General features: G+C 43.1%; 1 protein-coding gene across 2 annotated transcripts in view; it reads right to left on the bottom strand.

Annotated features, from left to right (window-relative positions):
* Positions 1–831: 831 nt before the first annotated feature.
* The window catches only part of CLCN1 (chloride voltage-gated channel 1), a 102,678-nt gene continuing 91,990 nt past the window's right edge, over positions 832–11,519 (bottom strand). For both annotated transcript variants that reach the window (XM_077258088.1, XM_077258086.1), the window contains exons 21-23: positions 11,134–11,238; positions 10,105–10,191; positions 832–5,525 (exon numbers count right to left, since the gene is read on the bottom strand). In XM_077258088.1, coding sequence (XP_077114203.1) covers positions 5,226–5,525; positions 10,105–10,191; positions 11,134–11,238 — 492 coding nt within the window. In that variant the 3' untranslated portion in view covers positions 832–5,225. The remainder of the gene's footprint in view (positions 5,526–10,104; positions 10,192–11,133; positions 11,239–11,519) is intronic.

Here is an 11,519-nt window from a genome sequence, read left to right as displayed (position 1 = left end):
TGGCATTAATGCAATTGCATCATCTTTATTAAGAATGTATACCGGGCTGGGTTATAGAGAATAGCGCCCCTAGTGTCCATTGTAAGCAGACCGTGGCCATTAACATTACAGCTATCAATGACACCCCTACTGCCCAAAACTCGGGGGGCTGTGGTGTCCCATAAGGCAGAATGACCTCATTAACATTTTTCAGCACCATTCCTGATATACCAGGATTTATGAATTAGCAAAAAAAAATCCATTTACAGTGATAGACACTAGAGGGCGTCCTTGTTGTTCAGCAGCTATCTGCTGAACCCCTTTAAGATGAATTAAAAATGATAAAGGTTGGAGTTCAGTTTTATTTTATGCAGAACTCCTATAATATTCCCCTGCCTAGATATAGCGCTAAATGATGAAATTCTAGCAGACACCACTAGAGGGAGCAAGAGGAAACATTCTACGCATTGAGCGCTAATACACAGTGAGCTCCCCCTTGTGGTGTCTGCAGGAAGTGAACATTTCATAATGTAACAGAATACTGAGGTAGGACTTCTATAATGATACAGTAACAAATTTTACTAAATTAAAGGGGTTGGGCGTTCTTTTAAGGACAAGTAAAAAGTCAGTTTGATGCAACGGATAATAAAGTTGTTCTCAATTTCATCTTTATTTCCTTTCATTGTCCTATTGACTTCAATGGAAAAAGTCACAGATGGAAAAAAAAAACTTCAATTGATTTCAATGGAAAAAGTCACAGGTGGAAAAACTTGAAATGAAACTTAGAATAAACTTTTGCTTTTTTTAATCAATATTTTTATCTATTGTGCAATTGATTTCAGTTTTTTAAAAAAAAGTCACAGCTGGAAAAACGTAAGTGAAGAATGAATGGATGGAAGAGGGCGCGAGACTTCAAAGTTTACTATGGATGCAAATTTGCTCCTAACAGAATCCTCCATAATTATTTCCGTTTAGGCATTAATTTACAAAAAAGTTTTGATGGATATAAAAGTTAATAAAAGTTTTTGATGCAATATGTAGTGTGCCGGGTAAATGTACCCCAACCTATCAATCTACTGGAGGGCATCATCCCCCGGCAATCAAGACTCCGGGAGGAAAGAAAATAGGTTCAAGTATGAAGATGAAATCTGAGAAAACCCCTTTAACGGTTCATAATTATCGCCTACATTTGTGACCTCCCGTGACCTCAATAGGGACCCTAAAAGGTCGCCAAGGACAAGACCCCACAAATATTCCCAGCAGGATATTGGCCATTATTACCTATAGACAAACAATGCTTTTGCTGCCCTCTAGTGGCAGTCATTGTGAGCTGCATGCTCTGTGCATACTGCATTTTACAATCCGATGCCTTTCTACCATTAAAAGCGTTGGATAAAACCAGAATATTTATTTCTATCCATTCGGTTATGTTTTTCCAACTGTTCATCCTTTAAGAAATGCCCGTGATTTAACAAATTCCCTGACAGTTGGGAAGGCTCACTGGACAAAGCCTAATAAGAGTAATCTCCCGTCTTGGTCATTATAAGTAACATGTATTTTTTAATAAATCTACTGATTCACTATCTCACAAAATCAACAAGTGCAAGATTCTATAAAAGCATTTTGCAACTTAGTAGAAAAATAAGACCATATAATACATCAGTGTGTTGTGACATTGCTCTGCGGGATGGCTGCGTACCTCGCAATCTCTTCAATGCCTTCATGTAATGTGAAGGACGGCTGCAGCATTATAACACTCTAAAAATGGCTGCCCTTGTAGTAAGACTTGGGGTGTCCTTAATTATCTCAACCGGACCGGTAACATCCAGGACATGAGCTTATCCATACAACCAGAAGACTGAGGGTACAAGGATGAAAAAATGGAGAACAATGGCTTTAGAATCCATAAAGTCCTTCTTCTTAGTGTCCATTACACATAATCTTAACATTTGCTGTTTTTGAAAAAAAAAAATCGAAAAATTTCAAATATTTTGGAAATTTTTTCCCCAAATTTACAATAGCAAAATATTAAGTTATTTTGCAAAACAAAATATAAATCTGCAGGTTTTTAGTACAAGCAGAGGGTCAGTTACTTCCCCAACCCATCCTACATGTCTCCCACACTCTAACCCCACACAAACAGTCTGGCCAATACAGTGGCTTTATGGTTAGGAAGTGGACCGCTGCGAGCCACTGGTGAGTCACTGTAAGCCACTGGTGAGTCGCTGCGAGCCACTGGTGAGCTGCTGCGAGCCACTGGTGAGTCGCTGCAAGCAACTGTTGAGCCACTGTGAGCCACTGGTGTGTTGCTGTGAGCCACTGTTGAGCCTCTGCAAGCCACTGGTGAGACTCCGTGAGCCACTGGTGAGTCGCTGCAAGCAACTGTCGAGCTGCTACGAGCCACTGGTGAGCCGCTGTGAGCAACTGTTGAGCCGCTGCGAGCCAGTGGTAAGCCACTTCGAGCCACTGGTGAGTCGCTGCGAGCAACTGTTGAGCCGCTGTGAGCCACTGGTGATTTGCTGTGAGCCACTGGTGAGTCGCTGTGAGCCACTGGTGAGTCGCTGCAAGCAACTGGTGATTCGCTGTGAGCCACTGGTGAGTTGCTGCGAGCCACTGGTGGGTCGCTTTGAGCCACGGATAAATCACTGTGAGCCACTGGTGAGCCGCTGCAAGCCACTGGTGGTGAGTCGCTTTGAGCCACGGATAAATTGCTGAAAGCCACTGGTGAGTCGCTGTGAGCCACTGGTGAGTCGCTTCGAGCCACGGATGAATCGCGAGCAACTGGTGAGTCGATGTGAGCCACTGGTGAGTCGCTGTGAGCCACTGGTGAGTCAATTCGAGCCACGGATGAATCGCTGTGAGCAACTGGTGAGTCGCTGCAAGCCAGTGGTGAGTCGCTTTGAGCCACAGATGAATCGCTGTAAGCCACTGGTGAGTCGCTGTGAGTCATTGGTGAGTCGCTGTGAGTCATTGGTGAGTCGCTGGGAGCCACTGGTGAGTCGCTGGGAGCCACTGGTGAGTCGCCGGGAGCCACTGGTGAGTCGCTGCGAGCAACTGGTGAGTCGCTGCGAGCCACTGGTGAGCTGCTGTGAGCCACTGGTGAGTCGCTGTGAGCCACCGGTGAGTCGCTGGGAGCCACTGGTGAGTCGCTTTGAGCCGCTGGTGATATTATGTGGGTTTTCATCAGTGTCTCACATTAAAGTAGCAAAGAGGTTTCCAAATTGTTTCCAGTAGCTTCAATCCATTCATCTGGACCCAAAAACCCGCTTTCTTATGGACCAGCTCCTGAACTTGCCAAAGCCATGGATCTGGTATAATCCCCCCATGAAGGAGCCGGTGTCATGGCTGAAAGTAGTAATTATATGGGCAATTACATTTTATCTTATAAGTTGTTATATTGCAGCAATGCCAACATTTTGGCAGAACCTCAATGGATATAAAGGGTATGTTCACACACACATTTGTGAAGCAGATTTTGGTGCTGATTTCAAGCTAAAATCCACCTAAAAAAGCTTAGAATGCGCTTTCAACAAGCTTCAAAAAACCTGCCCCGACCGCGCACGTCTTGTTCAGTCCGCACGTTTTCAGATACACGTTTCTCATGGTTCGTATATGGACCACAATACCTGCACGGTCTCCTGACTCAGATTTCCAGCCTCGTACTCATAAGCATCTATGAGGCTGGAAGTTGGGGCCTGAGACCCTCGAATAGTGCAGCATTGTGGGCCGACTTGTAAAAGAAAAAAAAAGCCGCATCTGAACTCGGCCTTTAAAAGCATCAATTCTTTGGTTGTGTTATAAAATCACAGCAAAAGGTGCGTTTTTGGTGCATTTTTCTTGAAAGGTTTTTGCAACAGAAAAGAGACAAAAACGCACTTTATTTCTACCCCCCATGTTTTAAATTAAAAAAAGCGTTAAAAAAAACACATAAAAGCATGGGCCTAATTCATCTCTTACCGGGTTTTGTAAGTAACTTTTCTATCTTGTCTTTTAGTATTTGTTTACATTTTTTGCACCAAATTCTTCAATATGGCGCCGGCAGTTCATGAAATTTGCACAAAATAACCGTAACCGTTGCTAATCTAAATGCGGCAAAATTTGCAACAAAAAAATCTGACGTCCAATAAAGTCCAAAAATTTTGTGATTGTTTAAAAAAGTTGCAATTGATGAATAAGACAGAAAGATCTGGAAACCTCAAAGATTGCCGAATGAAAAAAAAAAAGAAGAAAAATAGACAAAAGGAAAAAAAAAATAAAAAAAAATAAAGAAGAAAAAGGCGCGAATAAAAAACAGGCGAAAAAATCCAAAAACCCCGGAAAAAAAGATGCAATTGCAACAATGAATCGCCCCGTGTGTTCTTAAAGAAAACCGCCAAAAATGACATTTTTCTTTGGGAGAGTTTTCTTAGATCTGGATTTTTCAGCAACTAAAATCCATGTCAAAAACTCCATGTGAACGTACCCTTAGGATCGTGCAGCAAAATCCCTGCCATGTGACTTTTATAAGACTGGAGTCTGCTTATATGGCAGAGGGGGCATTGGGTGCCAGGACCCAGGGCCATCTATTTCCCCTATAGTTACACCCCTCCAGTCATGCAACCAATCAAATATACATTTTTTTAAAATATTTTTGGATAATGAGATTTGTTGCATTATTAGAGGCAGTTTGGATTTGTCTGAGCTCGTCATTATGTATCCCTCATTATTGGGGGGACACCCTCTTGTAACCATTTTGAAGACCTCACAGACCACTCAGGTGTCCAGTAGTTACTGGTTGTTCTATTACTTGATGTTTATGACTTAGCCCCTCTCTTTAGCGCCCCCTATGTGTAGCTAATCTGTAAGTCACAAGGTTGCTACTTATAGGTGGCGCTAGAGAGACGTTGTTCTTCCAGGTGGAGAGTTTTTTCCCCAGACTGCAATGACCTCAGATATATCTCCTCAATGAGATCCAGTACCCCCAGAAATGATGTTTAGGACTCAGCTTCTGGTTGGGGAATGCAGAGCGTTGACATGAAGAAGAAAAAGTTATTGAAGAATATTATCAGAAATCTTCAAAATTCAAGCGTCCTTAATGTAAGTATGGAGAGCAAGTGTTGGGATCTCCGGGCACCAGATGTACAAGCGTCATCACCTCCATTCTAGGAGCCTTCAGAAAGTCCTCAGTGGTAGATCCAACTTCTTCAGTCATCTGAAACAGATGCTGGATTCTATCTCCTAGGCCCTCGAGGTGCTCTGGGTCGAGGTTACAAAGGTGCATCCTCCTCACTGTGCTCTGAAAGCCCTTGGAAGTCCTTCAGGATCTGCGATACGTTCTCCGATCCTTGACCCGACAGGTCGTCCAGCTCCGAATCTGGAGTCACTTCTGGAGAAGCTACAATTATGGGGTCATCGGGCATCATGGAAGGGTCAGGAGATGGAGGAACCTTGGGAACCGGTCTGTGGGATTCCTTTCGAGACAGGGAGCGACTGGCATCACGGAAACTGGCAAAGGGGGGACGGAGGCGAACACCGGACTGAGCCGTTCCTTGGATGGCTTTTTGTAGCTAATGGAAAGATAAGAAGGTTCCAAAGTTACACGTGTGACCGACGTATATATGGACAGGACAGTAATGATGTCTATATGGGAAGTAGAGATAAGTAGATGCAAAATTATCGAACCCCATAGTAAAACTGGTTCATTAGCAAAACTTTTCAAATAATTACAATACACAAATGAAAAAAAGATCAATGTAAATCGCAAAACACTAGTAATATAGCAAAAGATGACACATTTCCTTTGTATTTTAGGCAAAACAAGATATATATTTTCATTTTTAAGCCTGTTACGGTTCACTATCATTGTTAGGAAAGGCCAGGTGATGCACATTTCCCAGCTTTATTAAACCCAGCCGCCTCTAATCTTGTGTCCAAAAAACAGCAGCCATGGGTTCTTCTAAGTAGCTGCCTAGCACTCTGAAAATGAAAATAGTGGAGGTCCACAAAGCAGGAGAAGGCTTTAATAAGATAGCAAAGCATTTTCAAGTTGCCCTTTCCTCAGTTTGAAAAGTAATTAAGGCATGGCTGTTACCAGGAACAGTGGAGGTCAAGATAAGGTCTGGAAGACCAAGCAAAATTTCATTGAGAGCTGCTCATAGGATTGCTAGAGAGACAAATCAGATCCCCTGCTTGACTTCAAAAGACCTTCAGAAAGATTTTTCAGACTCTGGAGTCGTGGTACATTGTTCTACTGTACAGAGACAAATGCACAAATATGGCCTTCATGGAAGAGTCATCAGAAGAAAACCTCTCCTGCGTCTTCACCATAAAATTCAGCATCAGAAGTATGCAAAAGAACATCTAAACAAGCCTGATGCACTTTGGAAACAAGTCCTGTGGACTGATGAGGGTAAAATAAAACTCTTTGGCCACAATGATCAAAGGTTTGTGTGGAGAAAAAAGGACATAGAATTTCAGGAAAAGAACATCTTGCCAACCATTAAGTATGGTAGCGGATCAATCATGCTTTGGGGTTGTGTAGCAGATATATATACAGTGGGGCAAAAAAGTATTTAGTCAGTCAGCAATAGTGCAAGTTCCACCACTTAAAAAGATGAGAGGCGTCTGTAATTTACATCATAGGTAGACCTCAACTATGGGAGACAAACTGAGAAAAAAAAATCCAGAAAATCACATTGTCTGTTTTTTGATCATTTTATTTGCATTTTATGGTGGAAAATAAGTATTTGGTCAGAAGCAAAATTTCATCTCAATACTTTGTAATCTATCCTTTGTTGGCAATGACAGAGGTCAAACGTTTTATGTAAGTCTTCACAAGGTTGCCACACACTGTTGTTGGTATGTTGGCCCATTCCTCCATGCAGATCTCCTCTAGAGCAGTGATGTTTTTGGCTTTTCACTTGGCAACACTGACTTTCAACTCCCTCCAAAGGTTTTCTATAGGGTTGAGATCTGGAGACTGGCTAGGCCACTCCAGGACCTTGAAATGCTTCTTACGAAGCCACTCCTTCGTTGCCCTGGCGGTGTGCTTTGGATCATTGTCATGTTGAAAGACCCAGCCACGTTTCAACTTCAATGCCCTTGCTGATGGAAGGAGGTTTGCACTCAAAATCTCACGATACATGGCCCCATTCATTCTTTCATGTACCCGGATCAGTCGTCCTGGCCCCTTTGAAGAGAAACAGCCCCAAAGCATGATGTTTCCACCACCATGCTTTACAGTAGGTATGGTGTTTGATGGATGCAACTCAGTATTCTTTTTCCTCCAAACACGACAAGTTGTGTTTCTACCAAACAGTTCCAGTTTGGTTTCATCAGACCATAGGACATTCTCCCAAAACTCCTCTGGATCATCCAAATGCTCTCTAGCAAACTTCAGACGGGCCCGGACATGTACTGGCTTAAGCAGTGGGACACGTCTGGCACTGCAGGATCTGAGTCCATGGTGGCGTAGTGTGTTACTTATGGTAGGCCTTGTTACATTGGTCCCAGCTCTCTGCAGTTCATTCACTAGGTCCCCCCGCGTGGTTCTGGGATTTTTGCTCACCGTTCTTGTGATCATTCTGACCCCACGGGGTGGGATTTTGCATGGAGCCCCAGATCGAGGGAGATTATCAGTGGTCTTGTATGTCTTCCATTTTCTAATTATTGCTCCCACTGTTGATTTCTTCACTCCAAGCTGGTTGGCTATTGCAGATTCAGTCTTCCCAGCCTGGTGCAGGGCTACAATTTTGTTTCTGGTGTCCTTTGACAGCTCTTTGGTCTTCACCATAGTGGAGTTTGGAGTCAGACTGTTTGAGGGTGTGCACAGGTGTCTTTTTATACTGATAACAAGTTTAAACAGGAGCCATTACTACAGGTAATGAGTGGAGGAAAGAGGAGACTCTTAAAGAAGAAGTTACAGGTCTGTGAGAGCCAGAAATCTTGATTGTTTGTTTCTGACCAAATACTTATTTTCCACCATAATATGCAAATAAAATGTTAAAAAAACAGACAATGTGATTTTCTGGATTTTTTTTTTCTCAGTTTGTCTCCCATAGTTGAGGTCTACCTATGATGTAAATTACAGACGCCTCTCATCTTTTTAAGTGGTGGAACTTGCACTATTGCTGACTGACTAAATACTTTTTTGCCCCACTGTATATATATATATATATATACACTCACTGGCCACTTTATTAGGTACACCTGTCCAACTTCTTGTTAACACTTAATTTCTAATCAGCCAATCACATGGCGGCAACTCAGTGCATTTAGGCATGTAGACATGGTCAAGACAATCTCCTGCAGTTCAAACCGAGCATCAGTATGGGGAAGAAAGGTGATTTGAGTGCCTTTGAACGTGGCATGGTTGTTGGTGCCAGAAGGGCTGGTCTGAGTATTTCAGAAACTGCTGATCTACTGGGATTTTCACGCACAACCATCTCTAGGGTTTACAGAGAATGGTCTGAAAAAGAAAAAAAATCCAGTGAGCGGCAGTTCTGTGGGCGGAAATGCCTTGTTGATGCCAGAGGTCAGAGGAGAATGGGCAGACTGGTTCGAGCTGATAGAAAGGCAAGTGACTCAAATCGCCACCCGTTACAACCAAGGTAGGCCTAAGAGCATCTCTGAACGCACAGTGCGTCGAACTTTGAGGCAGATGGGCTACAGCAGCAGAAGACCACACCGGGTACCACTCCTTTCAGCTAAGAACAGGAAACTGAGGCTACAATTTGTACAAGCTCATCGAAATTGGACAGTAGAAGATTGGAAAAACGTTGCTTGGTCTGATGAGTCTCGATTTCTGCTGCGACATTCGGATGGTAGGGTCAGAATTTGGCGTAAACAACATGAAAGCATGGATCCATCCTGCCTTGTATGGAGCATCTTTGGGATGTGCAGCCGACAAATCTGCGGCAACTGTGTGATGCCATCATGTCAATATGGACCAAAATCTCTGAGGAATGCTTCCAGCACCTTGTTGAATCTATGCCACGAAGAATTGAGGCAGTTCTGAAGGCAAAAGGGGGTCCAACCCGTTACTAGCATGGTGTACCTAATAAAGTGGCCGGTGAGTGTATATATATATACACATATTTAATTTTATTTTTCTTTGCCTAAAATACAAAGGAAATGCATCATCTGTAACTTTTGGCTTCTTACAGATCATTTCATCTTCAACTTGCTTAGCTGTTCACTGTAAGGGTATGTTTCCACATTCAGGAAACGCTGCGTTTTTGATGCTGCGTTTTTCCGCAGCGTCAAAAACGCAGCGTCCAGATGTTACAGCATAGTGGAGGGGATTTCATGAAATCCAGACTCCACTATGCGTTAAAAAACGCATGCGTTTTTGCCACGAAAACGCATGCGTGGTGCGTTTTTTTTAAACGCAGCATGTTGCTACTATGAGCAAAACACGCAGGCACACCGCAGGTGACCTGCCAGTGACCTCAGGTGCAGTTTTGGTCAGGGTTTTACCTGCATAAAATCCTGACCAAAGCCTGAAGCAAAACTGAACGTGGAAACATACCCTAACAGAAATACTGACCAGGGGTGCCCAAACTTTTACACGACACTGTATATTGAGGGGTGAAAAAACTCATCATGACCTAAAACTTCTCACAGCTGAGGGTTTGCTAAAATGATATCTAGTCTAGACAATCCTCTCTGAGATTTAAAGGGTTTGTCCTCGTCTTCTGTCCTCAGGAGCGCACCGCTCCTCGGACCTCTTGCTTCCTGCGTGCTGGGGGGCGACGTGCTCCTGATTGACTGATGCTTCGGACCGTTCCATGGTCCACGCTAAAAGCAGAGAAGGCTTTGAACATTTCCTGGAGTGGATGCAATTGTTACAACCTCTCAGCTGTGAGAAGTAACTAGCCTGCTGGGGATCTCGTATGATACGACTGACCTTGTAGTATTCATCGTGGTTTATACTCCAGTCACACATAGAGCTGCGGCCAAAACTCTGCGGAAAGCGCAGCTCCGTAGATGACGGCAGAATTCCGAGTGCAGCTCTGGCTGTGACTGGAGCAGGAGATATAAGCGGCGCTCTGCTGAGTCCAGCAGTATTTTTAGCAGCAGTCACATTATTACGGCCCGTGTTTACTGGGCTCCATTTCGCTGACGCTCCTCTAGTCTTTCTCTCACCTCTTTCAGGGCGATCACTCCTCTCAGTTTTCCTCCGTTCGTAATGAACGCCTGGCTGAGGCCGAGGAGGGAGAAGAGCGTGTGCGTCTGGAAGGAAACGCGAAAACGCGAAATGTTAACACAAAAACATTCAAAAGTATCATGAAAAATAATGACCCAAAAGTGTAAATCCCTGATTATATAACATAGGTAATAACACGACCCGGGAGACGGCCCTAATACCGGCCCATACATAGAATATCCACATTCACTTCTCAGCCTCTTCATTTCCGTTCATTTAATTTATTGCTTAATAAAAAGCTGTTGTTGTTAATAGGAAACCATCAGCAAGTTGCTGTCGTCAGATCTATTTCTCTTTCTGTATCTCTCCTATTATAAATAGGTCATAGGTTTGATTGGCTAATTAACCCTTCAATGACTCAGCATCCCTGATTATTTAACCCTTGAGTCCCCAGTGGGGCGTTAGGTGATAACCTGACTATTTGGGTGTCCATAGGTTAATGACCCGAATTATAGGTTAACTCAGGTACAGAAACCATAATATAAGTAAGAAAATTGCTATTATTTCTATCTATCTGCAGTATCTAGCCTACTTGCTGAATGTTTCCAGTATCGGCAGGTACAAAAACCATGAATATAACAAAAACGAAATTATAATACCGGTCTACAAAATCTAACCTACTTGCTGATGGCTTACAGTATAAGCAGGTCTAAAAAGAATAATAATGATGATAAAACCATTATAATATCTGTCTGCAAAATCTACCCTACCTGCTAATGGTTTCCAATATCAGTAGGGAGAGAAACCACAAATATAGCAAACCGTTATATCTGTATGTAAAATCTAAACTACCTACTGATGGCTTCCAGTGTAGGCAGCTACAGAAACAGTCATCATAATACCAATAATGAAGTTGTTATATTATCAGTCAGCACTGTTTAGCCTACTTGCTGATGGTTTCCAGGTAGCAGCACTACCAGTAAAATATACAATAAAGAAGTAGGTTTGTGCAGAACTTCCAGCAATACCTTATGAAGTGACGTTCTCTCCACAAGTTGAAATGGCGAGGGGTCAATGAGACAGCTATCGAAGGAGGCGACCTTTCCCAGCTCTTGCTGTTCCCAAACCGCAATCTGAAAATGGAAGATCTTTTCTTACTGTCTTGTTTCACCATTTCATCACCCCCTGGCAACACGTAAGGTCAGCCTGGTACAGTTTTACACCAGTTCCTCATTAGATATAAACCCGGCCCGTTAACGGGATTAGGGATTATATCGGGCCAGAAACCAGCCCCGGTAGCATGGAAAGTTAAACCGGGAAACTGATGTGTGGATTCATGGATCAAGATAAAAGAGCAGTCCAAGGTCAAATTATATATTTAATGGCACACTAGACAATATACTATATCCACGAT

The sequence above is a fragment of the Ranitomeya variabilis genome, chromosome 4 (assembly GCF_051348905.1).
Source record: "Ranitomeya variabilis isolate aRanVar5 chromosome 4, aRanVar5.hap1, whole genome shotgun sequence".
In the NCBI taxonomy this organism is placed as follows: domain Eukaryota; kingdom Metazoa; phylum Chordata; class Amphibia; order Anura; family Dendrobatidae; genus Ranitomeya; species Ranitomeya variabilis.
The sequence above is the reverse complement of the archived record's forward strand: the minus strand, read 5'-3'. Positions and strand labels throughout refer to the sequence as shown.